Below are 13,684 nucleotides of genomic sequence, written 5' to 3'. Positions count from 1 at the left end.
ACCGCTGCTTTCCAGCCAGCTTCAGATTTCCACCTTGTTACATAAAATGGCCTCCCGGGAGTGCAAAGACTACATCACCCACAATGCCCCACTGCCAGTTACTGACGAGTGCACCTTCACAACTCTACAAACTGTCATTACTGCAAGACAGCAAAGCAGACAGGTGGAGAACTAAGTGGGGTGGACTACAGGTAAAGCGAGTTACAGCATTATACTGCAAAACAACATCTTATCTATCACCTCACGAAACATAGAACTTTCACTTTGAATCGCCAGAACACACCTTAGGGTGGTTGTCCCATGAAATATACATCTACAGGATGGCAGATAACTGATCAGTGGGAGTTTGACTGCTGAGACCTCCGCCAGTCATAAAACAGGGGGTCCCAATGGTCACCCATGTGCACGGCCACGCCGTCATTTCAATGGAACTTTGGGAGACAGCAGAGCGCTTGATTTCAGTTTGAAGTGCCATGACTTGGGAGGGAGCAGCAGTGCTCATGCATGACCACTGCTCAATTCATTTGGGACCCCCACTCTTTTGATCAGCGGAGGTTCCAGCAATCAGACCCGCTCCCATCCAGTACTCATCCATTTCCTGTGGGTAGGAAATTATTTCATTTCTTAGGACAACCTCTTTAAGGCTGGAAACTTGTAGAAACTTTCTAGCATATTCACTAGAACAATTCTTCTCTCCCCATGGTGACATCTCCTGTGGACCCCAAGTAAGGCAGTCACACGATACTTGACTACCGACACAAGGTCACTAAAGCATAGTCACCACACCAGATGAAGACAATTGTGACAAGTAGGGCCTTTTTCACAAGCCAATTTGAGGATGAACGTCAACTTGATAATTGGCCCGTCTAAATATGCCGCTAATCACACTACAAACGAGCAAATGCTCATTTGTTGGGCGATTACACCTTTGATACAGCAGAAAGATAAGATTGTCGGAAGTACATTCCCTCATGCAAACGGGAGATCGATTAAATAGAATCAGCCTGTGTAAAGGTCTGAAAGACAAGCGCCAAGCTCTTCGATCAGCGCCCATCTACCAGAGTACTCTCCGTTAAGGGTTAATAAAGGCGTATATTGTCTGTGTAATTTGAAATGCTTAAAGCCCATTTATATACACTGTGCCATAATAGGCCCATTATAGGCTATAGGTGCTTAGACTGCACAGTAAATATGCATGTTACCTACGTAGTTACTACATACTGCATATTAGGAGCGTAATACACAGATAACATATGTCCGTGTGAGTGAGCCCCAAGTGCACTACAAGCCTACTTAAAATGCCCACACCCCAGACAACCCCGTCAAGGGCACATTTTATCCAATACGCAGCCTTTTTTCTCTTTAAACTCCTAGATCTGAGAATACCTTTCATTTTTGCTTTGCAGTTTTAGCAATTCGGCCCCCAAATCCTGCTCCTTCTGGGACGGTTCTCTTCGCTCTTTTTCTATTTTCTTTCTGGCCTCTTCTTTCTTAATTGTCAGGTCTTGAATATTTTTTATATATACCTGGAAGATAAAGATTCATGGATGCATGAATGATCGCCAAAGCAAATGTTAGACAAACAGTAGCTGTAGCGACACCAATCAAGCCATAATATTAAAAGCACAATATTGTAGGCTGTGGTACCGGCGCAAGGACCTTGGTAGCAGATCCTTTAAGCTGCCTGTCCACGGAGAGTTGTCATTGCGTTATCCGCGGCGATAACCCAGCCGTGGGTAACGCAGTGAACGCTTTCCATAGGAGAACTATGGAGAGCGCAGCCAGTCGTCCACGAGTGGAGAATCATAGCAATTCTCCGCTTGCGGGATAAAAATTGTGGCATGCTGCGATTTTCAGTGGTGAGCCTATCTACTAGATATCATGAGTGATATTCCATCACGGCCGTGGACAGGCAGCCTAAAAGGGGATTTTTTGTTTAACTTTTATTTTAAGTAGCTCACATTAAAAGGGAAAAAAAAAAAAAACTGGATATTTTTGTTACTCACCATAAAACGCAGTTATGGATGTTCGCTGGAGGATACCAGACATAACTCCTGCCGATATACCGTAGCTCCTGCCATTAGGAGGTGGACACTAAGCAAAGGGATTAACTTCTCCTACCAGCTACTGTCTCCTACAGTCACCAAACTAGATCAGTTTGTAGGAAAGCAGTAGCAGAGGAAGAGCTGAGGGCTAATGGAACTTGTGAACATTACATACAACGCAGAAAGGGACAAGCCAAGAACAAAAACAGCCGGCTCCCCTGAAACAATGGAGGGGTGCTGCGTTCGCAATGAACATCCAAGACAAGGATTTTACAATGAGTAACAAAAAAAAACACGTTTTCTCAGCTGCGACCAAGAGCAGCATCAGAAGAGACAAAATATGCACCAAGTAAAGCTTCGTGAATGTGTGGAACGAAGACCGGATCACCAGAAAGCGCGGTTTGAAGGATTTTTGCGTTTTATGATCGTGGGAGGACGGGCGTGACTCTGAAGATCTAGAGCGACAAAAGCAGCGGAAATTAGGATTCTTCTTTCTTCCGCTGTACTGACAAGTGGATCTACTTTAGGGAAGGTAAGTCTGTCCGCCGGTGGCTTCAGAGATAATTTCTTCCAGGCGACCGCCAAAGAGACGAGATCCAGTAAAGGGAAGGATGGTTATAAAGCTATTGGAGGTGGTATTAGCGACCAACACTTTAGCCACAGAATGCATAGAGGAATGAGCTAAAAGCCTGGTAGCATCCCAAGAGGCCTCGCAGATGAGCCTGCCTGCTTGAGAGAGCTGAAGAACAAGTTCAGCCAACTTCTCCTGGGAGCACCGGATAGGATGCCTCGGCACAGTTGTTTTGCCCATTCCGATGAAGTCCTACTAACCCCCAGGATGAGGTGAAGAGAGGGCTAGGGCCAACCCTGTTAGCTCAAAAGGATGATTTCGCAAAGGATTACAAATGTTTATCATGCTGGTCCTTGAAAGATAATGCATCTGGCCATGGGCAGTGTAAGATGGGAGGATGAACACTTAACAGTTTCCTCAGAGAACGGATACATTATTGTCAAGGCGTTTAGGGGTGAAAAAACGATTATCCAGGAAGGACAGCTCCTTAGACATGGCATCCTCAAATTTCACGCTCGGAGCAGGAGCTGTCCCTAGAGGGAATTGTGGAGTGGGACACTGTGGACAGAGGCGAGACAGAGGAAGGGGATAACAGAGTATGGCTGTGCAACATTAGGGATTGTAGTCGTTTGTAGTTTCACGTGCCAAGCATCCTTTCTGGTATGAGATTGGAGCTGCACAATGATCATTTACATTTTCCCTGTGCATTCTGGGAAGAATAAAGAATCACTGTAAGCAGGAAGATTGTTGGGATTAGCCGGGTCTAACTGCTTGGAGGACATCACCAGACCGCGCACCCAAGTTGTATACTTAGTATTATCTTATAGGTTATGTCACTTCACTATAATTCTTGACTTTTAGAAGTTTGGAAGTGGACATCAACTGACATGGAAAAGGAGAGGAGCCATGTGGTGAGCTGCAGCGTATGCTATATGTTTAGACCGACCAGAGGAAAAGCCAAACTTCACCGGCCCGAAATGCAAGCTTGTGTCTCTACTGGAGGAAAAGGTGCAGAGTCTTCAGGAAAGAATAGCTACATTGTAACTCTTTAAGGAAGGCAAGGATTTCCTTGACAGCAGAAGAAAGTCTCCAGATTGTAGAAGGAAAAGAAATGTCCAGCGTACCTGCAGAAGCCGAGGAATGGAAGCATGTAACCCCAAGAAGCAGGAGGATCAGGAGTCAGCTAGCACCCATACTGATCAGAAACCAGTACCAGGTTCTCACACAGGGAGGGGCTGTTACTGGTTCCTGAGCAGAAGAAGAAAGAGGTACGGCAAGAAATGACTCTACCCACAAAGACCAGAGGAGAGGAGAAAGAGGTACGGCAAGAAATGACTCTACCCACAAAGAACAGAGGAGAAAGAGGTACAGCAAGAAATGACTCTACTCACAAAGAGCAGAAGAGAAAGAGGTACAGCAAGAAATGACTCTACCCACAAAGAGCAGAGGAGAGAAGAAAGAGGTACAGCAAGAAATGACTCTACCCACAAAGAGCAGAGGAGAGAAGAAAGAGGTACAGCAAGAAATGACTCTACCCACAAAGAGCAGAGGAGAGAAGAAAGAGGTACAGCAAGAAATGACTCTACCCACAAAGAACAGAGGAGAAAGAGGTATAGCAAGAAATGACTCTACCCACAAAGAACAGAGGAGCGGAGAAAGAGGTGCAGCAAGAAATGACTCTACCCACAAAGAACAGAGGAGAGGAGAAAGAGGTGCAGCAAGAAATGACTCTACCCACAAAGAACAGTGGAGAGGAGAAAGAGGTGCAGCAAGAAATGACTCTACCCACAAAGAACAGAGGAGAAAGAGGTATAGCAAGAAATGACTCTACCCACAAAGAACAGAGGAGAAAGAGGTATAGCAAGAAATGACTCTACCCACAAAGAACAGAGGAGAGGAGAAAGAGGTGCAGCAAGAAATGACTCTACCCACAAAGAACAGAGGAGAGGAGAAAGAGGTGCAGCAAGAAATGACTCTACCCACAAAGAACAGAGGAGAAAGAGGTATAGCAAGAAATGACTCTACCCACAAAGAACAGAGGAGAAAGAGGTATAGCAAGAAATGACTCTACCCACAAAGAACAGAGGAGAGGAGAAAGAGGTGCAGCAAGAAATGACTCTACCCACAAAGAGCAGAGGAGAGGAGAAAGAGGTACAGCAAGAAATGACTCTACCCACAAAGAACAGAGGAGAAAGAGGTACAGCAAGAAATGACTCTACCCACAAAGAACAGAGGAGAAAGAGGTACAGCAAGAAATTACTCTACCCACAAAGAGCTGTGTAGGAAGTGCAAAGAGTCCTCTTGAATGAACAAAAAGAAGTGTTATTGTGAAAAAGAAGAGGAGGAGAGTGGTGGTTGTGAGGGATTCCTTATTGAGAGGACAGAGGCCGCTGTCTGCAGACCTGACACCTCACGAGAGGTGCGCTGTCTTCCAGGGGCACAAAGATGTGTCTGATAGGTTACAGATAATTGGTTACGGTAGATAGCAGCACTACCAATAAAACCTGGGGTGGAGAGACTTGCGGTGCACGATCCAACCAGCAGGGTCCAGACTTGACAAACTTGTTAGACATGAACTCCAATCAGCGCCAAAACCGGATCAGCACACTGGAACTTATTAGTCCAAATGTATAAACTTCTTTATTTCTCAGCAACACATAACAAAGCTGCGACATTTCAACCTCAAATGACATGCAGCAATAGGACAACATACCACTATTTATATACATACATATACCCACACCAGACCATCTTGTAAACACACACCCATTTGGTAGAATGTGATTGGTTCAGATTCAGACGATTCAGCTGATACCATTTACACTTAATATAAATCAATCACCGGCATATCTCGTGTCCGCGGCGTTCATTGACCATTAGAGAGCATGCGCCAGTGGTCAGCCACTCAGCATCTTGCCCTTACCAGTAATCACCTTTATATCCTACCGCGCATGCGCGGATCAGGTCACGCCACCGGGACGTCATTATCACACCGCGCCCTGTAGGGGTTTCACTGGCTATGCCTTCCACTCATTATGGCGCATGCGCCTAAATAACTAGCTATACCTTCCATTTACTATAGCCCGCCGGGACAAGCAGAAGATATGGAGGAACTCTTTCTACATCAGATGGCCAAGCTCTCAAAGAAACCCAACATAGTGATCATGGGAGATTTTACCGATCCAGACATTTGTTGGGAATCTCTCTCAGGTAAAAGTAATGGATCCAACAGATTCTTATCCGCTCTTGCTGACAACTTTATCTTCCAGAAGGCAGAAGAGAAAACAAGGGGATCTGCCATCTTGGACCTAATTCTTACCAACAGGGAGGGAATGGTTGAGGGAGTAGGGGTGGCTGGGACCTTAGAAGGCAGTGATCATGATATCCTTGGATGTTTGATAACAAGGGGAGGAAGACCTGAGAAGAGTCAGACCTCAAGGTTGGATTTCAGAAAGGCAGATTTTACTGAACTCAGAAGAGGGTAGGAAGAATCCAATGGCTGGATGTTCTTAAGGAGAGAGAAAGAGAAATCTTGGCAAGAAAAATGAAAAAAAGCACATGTAGAATGGAAGGAATGGGCTAAGCAGCAGCACATGTGAAAAAGACTTGGGTATACTAATAGATCATAGACTGAACATGAGTCAACAATGTGATGCAGCAGCCAAAAAGGCAAACACAATTCTGGGATGTATTAAGAGAAGCACAAAGTCTAGATCACGTGAGGTCATTATCCCCCTCTACTCTCCCTTAGTCAGACCTCATCTGGAATACTGGGTCCAGTTCTGGGCACCCCACTTAAAAAAAACAAAAAACACATCAACAAACTGGAGCAAATTTGGAAAAGAATTACCAAGATGGTGAGCGGTCTGCAAATCATGTCCTATGAGGAATGGTTAAAGAATATGGGAATGTTTAGCAGAAGAGAAGGCTGAGAGGAGACTTAATAGCGGTCTACAAATATCTGAAGGGCTGTCACAGTGCAGAGGGATCAGCCCTATTCTCATCTGTACAAGGAAAGACTAGAAGCAATGGGATGAAACTGAAAGGGAGGAAACACAGATTAGATATTAGACAGTGAGGGGATCAATGAGTGGAACAGGTTACCACAGGAGGTGGTGTGTTCTTCAATGGAAGTGTTCAAAGGGTGACTACCCACTAGCGTTTTTTTTTCTCTGCAAATTTGCTGCTTTTTTTCCCAGATGTCAATGGGACTTTCTAATGTTAAATTCCCAACGCACCAAAAATGCAAGTTGCCGTTTTTGATACGTTGCGAATTTAACATTCGAAAGTCTCATTGACATCTGGGAAAAAAAAAAAAGAAAAGAAAAAAAGAAAAAAAAAAAAAAGAAAAAAAATCGCAGCTAAACAAAAACGCTAGTGGGTAGTCACTCAAAGGCTGGACAAATATCTGTCTGGGATGATTTAGTGAATCCTGCACTGAGCAGGGGGTTGGACCCGATGACCCCTTCCAACTCTACCATTCTATGATTCTACGGCAATTACAATTCCTCCAGAATTGACCTGGAGGATCACGTTAGGTCCAAATACGCAACCGAGAGGGAACGTGCACATTAGGGCTCAGGGAACATGGCGGTGGATGCCCCTGGGACAGGTTTACTGGCTGGTCTGGAAGCAGGCAATTAGCACAAAGGGGCTTCTGCTGACCATATGAACGTTTGGTGCGACAACGGGAGCATGCAAAGTGCAGCACAATAGCCATGCTCTTTTTACTGGATTTACCCCTAAAAATTTGACATTCACAAAGCTGCAACTATGTTTACTGACAGAGCCAGGCTGAGAGAGGGCTACAGGTGGGCTAGGGTAGCAAGAAGCAGGCTAAGGCAGGTCTTACACTTGAGAAAGACCCATGTATAGGGTCGATACGTAGCTGCTGCTTGCCTCACCTGTGATGTTATGCACTGAATAAAGAAGCAATCTTTTAAACAGATGCTGCCTGGATGACTTCTATTTCCTCATCAGGATGTGGAAGAGGCGTGGGAATGCAGAAGCGGGTCCGATCGTTAGTAACCGAAGTCCTACCCCCAAAAGACGATTCATGGCCAATGGCCAGATGGCCGCAGTATAAACAGTTTTGCAGATTTTTTAACATAGAATATTTATTTTTAAGTAGCTTAAAGGGGTTGTCCCGCGATAGCAAGTGGGGTTATGCACTTCTGTATGGCCATATAAATGCCCTTTGTAATATACATCGTGCATTAAATATTGGCCATACAGAAGTTATACTCTTACCCCCTCCGGTGCTGGCGTCCCCGTCTCCATGGCGATGATGAAGCCTCTTCTCTGGTCGCACGAACAGTCGCGCTTGCGTAGAGTGAAATCCTCCGCTGGATGTGTCCGGGCTCATGAGCTGCGTCCTGGCTCCTCCCTCTTCTCCGCGTCATCGTAGCTCCGCCTCCGTCACGTGGTGCCGATCAGCCAATGAGGTGGCTGTAATCGGCAGTGGAACGCAAGACTGGAGAAGAACATCCACGGTGCACCATGGGAGAAGACCCGCGGTGCACCGTGGAAGAAGACCAGTGGCACCATCCTTGAAAGAAGAATCTTCAAAGCTGCAGAACGGGGATCCAGGTAAGCGAATTTTTTTTTTTTTTTTTTAAATAAGAAATGGATTCGTTTTTACTGTGCACAATGTGGGGGTCTGTTTAAAAAAAAAAATTTAGGTTTCGGCGCGGGACAACCCCTTTAACTTAGAAAATCCCGCCAAGTCCTGTAAGCTGTGAGGGGTGTAGTCTCCTTGAATTGGACTAGTTTTCTAGCACATCCCACATGTTCCCGATTGGACTAAGGTCTAGGGAATTTGGAGGGATTTTTTGGGATCCTCGTATGGACTCTGTGGTTCATCTGTGGAGTGTCACCACTACACTGGGGGCCGCTGTGGGGTGACACCACTACACTGGGGGCCGCTGTGGGGTGACACCACTACACTGGGGGCCGCTGTGGGGTGACACCACTACACTGGGGGCCGCTGTGGGGTGATGGGGGGGTGTCACTATTACCGCTGAAGGGGGGGGGGGGGGGGCGCGGAGGTGTTACTATTAACGGTGGGGTATGTTTACATGTAGCTGAGCTGTTTAAAAATAGACAGGGTGCAGATTTTGACTGCTTTTTGGATGTGGAAATGCTGCAGAATTTTCCACATAAACTTCCGCTGAGGACATTCTGCAGTATTTCTGCATCCAAAAAGCAGTCAAAATCTGCACGCTGTCTATTTTAAAGCAGCTCTGTCCTTTTTAGAACAATGGGGGTAACATACGTCGTGATAAGCCCCGCTTCTGACATATTGGCACTTTGCGATAAATAAATAGGTTTTGGGCTGCAGTTTGGGCACTCTGTCTCTACAAGGTTTGCCATCACTGTTACAAGACATCCTTGTTGCTAGTGAAGGTCATGCGTTGCTTTAACCCCTTAGTGACCAAGCCTGTTTACACCTTAATGACCAGGCCAAATTTTGCAAATCTGACACGTGTCACTTTAGCATGGAAAAAGACCAGAAAGGTTTTGCATATCCAAGCGATTCTGACATTGTTTTTTCGCCACATATTGTACTTCATTTAGGTGGAAAAAAAAGACCGATAGAATTTGTGTTTATTTATTAAAAGCGCCAAAATTGGGAAAATTTTGAAAAAAATCGTCATTTTTTCACATTTCCAACTGCAATATCTCAAATATGTGCAAACATAATATAGAAATTTTTGCTAAGATTTATATTTCCATCCGTTTACTTTATTTTGGGCGCACATTGCAAAAACTTTCGTTTTTTTTTTTAACCATTTAGGAGACGTACAAATGTAACATTACTTTTCAGCATTTTGAGGAACACTTTGTATTCCTACACCAATCCAAGATTGGAAAGGCTCATAGGAGTCAAAATGATAGATACCCCCACAAGTGACCCCATTTTAAAAACTACACCCTTTAACGTATTCACTGAGGGGTGTCATGAGTATTTTAACCCCACAGTTTTTTTTCAGGAGCCAATGCAATTTAGAAGAGAAAAACAAAAATTTCATTTTTTTGCAAATATGTCATTTTAAAGACAGGACTTTTTTCTATAGTACACATGAAAATTAGGATTTGCACCCCAGAATGGATACCCCTGTTTGTCCCGTGCTCAGAAACATACCCATTGTGGCCCTAATCTTACGTCTGGATGCACAATGGGGCCCAAAATGAAAGGCGCAATCGGTGGCTTTCGGAACAGAAATTTTGCTTGAAGGAGATTTAGGCCCCATTGCCCACTTGTAGAGCCATTGAGTGACCAAAACTATGGAGAACGCCCACAAGTGACCCCCATTTTGAAAAGTAGACCCCTTAACGAATTTATCTAGGGGAACGATGACTTTTTTGACTTCACAGTTTTTGAATGAATCTAAGCCAAGCCGAAGGAAAAAAATTACAATTTTCATTTTTTTGGTAATTCTGTCATTTTAAAAGCAGTTTTTTTGTACAGCACATATATGAATGAAGACTTGCACCCCAAAATGGATACCCCTGTTTGTCCCGTGCTCAGAAACATACCCATTGTGGCCCTAATCTTACGTCTGGATGCACAATGGGGCCCAAAATGAAAGGAGCAACCGGTGGCTTTCGGAACAGAAATTTTGCTTGAAGGAGATTTAGTCCCCATTGCCCACTTGTAGAGCCATTGAGTGACCAAAATGATGGAGAACCCCCACAAATGACCCTATTTTGAAAAGTAGACCCCCTAACGAATTTATCTAGGAGTATGATGTCTTTTTTGACCACAGTTTTTGAATGAATCTAAGCCAAGCAGAAGGAAAAAATTATGATTTTCATTTTTTTGGCAATTGTGTCAATTTAAAAACAGTTTTTCTTGGAAAGTGTACATAGGAATGAAGACTTTCACCCCAAAATGGATACCCCCATTTGTCCCGTGTTCAGAAACATACCCATTGTGGCCCTAATCTACTTAAAGGAAACATAGCTAGGCCTATAATGGAAGAAGCACCCGTTGGATTTCAGGGTACAACGGAATAAATTCCAGTCCCCATTGCCCACTTGTAGAGCCATTGAGCGTCCAAAACTATAGAGAACCCCCACAAATGACCCCATTTTAAAAACTAGACCCCTTAACAAATTCATCTAGGGGTGTACTGCATATTTTGACCCCAAAGTATTTGAATGAATCTAAGCAAAGCAAAAGGAAAAAATTACGATTTTCATTTGTTTGGCAATTTTGTCAATTTAAAAACAGTTTTTTTTGTACAGTGTACATAGGAATGAAGACTTTCACCCCAAAATGGATACCCCTGTTTGTCCCCTGTTCAGAAACATACCCATTGTGGCCCTAATCTACTTACAGGACACATGGCTAGGCCCATAATGGAGGGAATGCCGCTGGATTTCAGGGCAGAACTGAATAAATTCCAGGCCCCATTGCCCACTTATACGGAAAAAAATTTGACTTCCTAAAAATAATCCCCCCCCAACCCCCCCCCCCCCGGACATCCCCATTTTTTGGCATTCCCTAAATATTAGATAAAGGTAATAATATAAACTGCGTTTTATGTCCGAAGACAGGGGTAATTATGGAGGCTGGTTGGGTTGGGCACATGGGGCAAGAAAACCGGGTATCCCCCCCCTCCTCTCATGTATTTTGGGGGGTATTTCGTAACCTCAGCGGCGGGGATGGGGTGTAGAAAGTGGCGCTGTGAGGCTTTGTAATCTTGCTGCGGTGCAGCGGTCTCACAGAGAAGGCGCTCAACAAGCTGCTCCTGGAACTGCAGGAAGACGAACGTTCCCGGGGCTTCTTGTAAATTACGGATTACAGGTAGCGGTCTGAATAACGCCGGGCTCACGTAGCCGTAGGTGGAATCCGCTTGCGGAGGCCCGCAGAGGATCCCAGCTGTGAGCCCGGCTGTGACCCTGCGTACGGTTGCGTAATGTACTGCGCATAACTGCCTACTCACACAGGCGGTTTTTTGTTTGCATTTCCCGTACCGTCGCTTACAGATGACTCGGGTACCCGCAGCCCGTACACAATGTGTTTGCATATGGGCTGCGGGTATATCCGCGGTCATAGAGCACAAAGGGCTCTAGGTCGCAGATATTCATGGTAAAATATAGCATGCCGTGTTCTGTTTCGGCGAGTGGATTACGTAATTCCGACCCGCTAATTGGGGGGAATTGTGTAATCCAATGCATGCGATTGATCCGTGGATTACCGCTGATCAAGCGCATGCAGAACCCGTAATTCCTCTCCGGTCATGTGTGACCGGCCTAATGTTAGTTCGCTACTTTATCACGTGACCGGGGACCGCTCAGCGAGGCCGCCGGTCACTGCTCCAAGCACTCAGCGACCGTTGGTCGCTGGGAGCAAGAAGATTTAACATTTCCTGCGCTTCCCGGCTCCTGTGAATGTGTCCGGCATTTTGCCGGCGGGCGCATACCCAGAAGCTGGCAGGATCCATGGAGGATAATCGCATCTGGATTCAAATGCGGAAGCCTCCGAGAAGATGTTTCATCTCCCCCAACCGATCGAATCGGTGAGGGGAAATGAAACTGCCACTTTTTAAAGAACTTTTACGTGATCGCCATTATGCATTGGATAACGGCGATCACGTGACCAGTAACCGCCCCGTGACATCTCCAGGCTCTTGGCTACCTTTTGTAGCCAGCAGCAGGGAGATTTTATATTTCTTGGGCAATATTTCACTTTTGCGCATGCGTCCGCCATCATGCTGACGGGCGCATGCGCCGAAGCTGGGGTAAGATCCGCGGATCAACATCCCACCAGGGAACAAATCCGGGACCTTGGGTACGTAATTTCATCCCCCCTTACGGATACGATCCGTAAGGGGAGATGAAACTTTAACTTTTTAAACTTTTTTTTTACTTTTAACTTTTTTTTTTTTTTTTTACTTTTTAACTTTATATGATCACTGTTATCTGATGGATAACGGTGATCATATGACTGGAAACCGCATACAGCGGTCCCCAGTCATATCTCCCTGCACTCGGCTATCTGTGACAGCCGGGTGCAGGGAGATTTTGAATTTGCCGGGCTCGCTGGCTTCTGCGCATGCGCGCCGCATCGGCACATCGCAGAAGCCAGCGGGGGGGTCCCGACACCGGCCGGAGGACATCGGCGGACCTGAGGTGAGTATTTTTCTTTTTTTTACACTTTTTTTCACTTTGCCGCGATCGTCGTTATCCATTGTATAACGGCGATCGCGGTACCGGGGACCGCTCACCGCAGTCCCCGCTGACATCTCCTGCCTCCCGGCTACCTACAGGAGCCGGGAGCCAGGAGATTTTAAGTCTCCCGCGCCGCCGGGCCATCTGCGCATACGGCTGACGTAATGCCGCCTGGCGCGCATGTGCAGAAGGACGGCTACGGCGCCCGGAGCACCTCGGTGAGTAATTTCAGCTGCTCCGATGGATCCGATCCATCGGAGCAGCTGAATCTTTAACTTTTATTGCACTTTTATTTACTTTTTTGCGATCGGCGCTATCCATTGCATAGCGCCGATCGCAATGCCGGGGGGGGCTCCGAACAGCCCGGGATGACAGCTCCATGCTGTCAGCTACCTGCGGACACCGACAGCATGGAGCTGTCACGTCCACAGCCCGAGGGGCATTATTCTCTGCAGGACACGTTTTTACGTCCTCAGAGAATAAAGCCCACTTCGGGAGGACGTAAAAACACTATGGGCTGGTTGTTAAGGGGTTAAGAACCACGGACTATGTGGCCATTCAACGTTTTTTGGTTAAACAGGAATATTATTCTGTGCCCCCCACGTTTGGATTGTGAAGGTTCCATATGTTAGATCAGGCGCGATACTATGCGTCTGCACATTCTGACTGGCTGTGATTTTTCAGCAATGGTCCGGCTGGGTGTTTTGCGCCAGCCTGGGATTTTCTGTGCCCCTCGCGGTTTTGAGTTATTGTACATTCGCAGAGGCTGTATATGGATTGGAAGATGAGAACTCTTGCGAGAACTGTGGGTTGCTCACACATTCGCATGGTTTCCGCGGACGCCGGGTGATACAGTCAAAGAGCATAACGTGCTTTATGAGGAGAACCA

At 45.9% G+C, this 13,684-nt stretch overlaps 1 protein-coding gene across 6 annotated transcripts in view; it reads right to left on the bottom strand.

Moving 5' to 3' along the window:
- Positions 1-13,684, bottom strand: part of RNF214 (ring finger protein 214) — a 95,642-nt gene that overhangs the window by 72,764 nt on the left and 9,194 nt on the right. For all 6 annotated transcript variants that reach the window (XM_066606011.1, XM_066606015.1, XM_066606010.1 and 3 more), the window contains exon 5: positions 1,387-1,526. In XM_066606011.1, coding sequence (XP_066462108.1) covers positions 1,387-1,526 — 140 coding nt within the window. The remainder of the gene's footprint in view (positions 1-1,386; positions 1,527-13,684) is intronic.

The sequence above is a fragment of the Eleutherodactylus coqui genome, chromosome 6, assembly GCF_035609145.1.
Source record: "Eleutherodactylus coqui strain aEleCoq1 chromosome 6, aEleCoq1.hap1, whole genome shotgun sequence".
NCBI lineage: Eukaryota > Metazoa > Chordata > Amphibia > Anura > Eleutherodactylidae > Eleutherodactylus > Eleutherodactylus coqui.
Note: the sequence above shows the minus strand (reverse complement) of the source record. Positions and strands in the feature narration are given on the sequence as shown.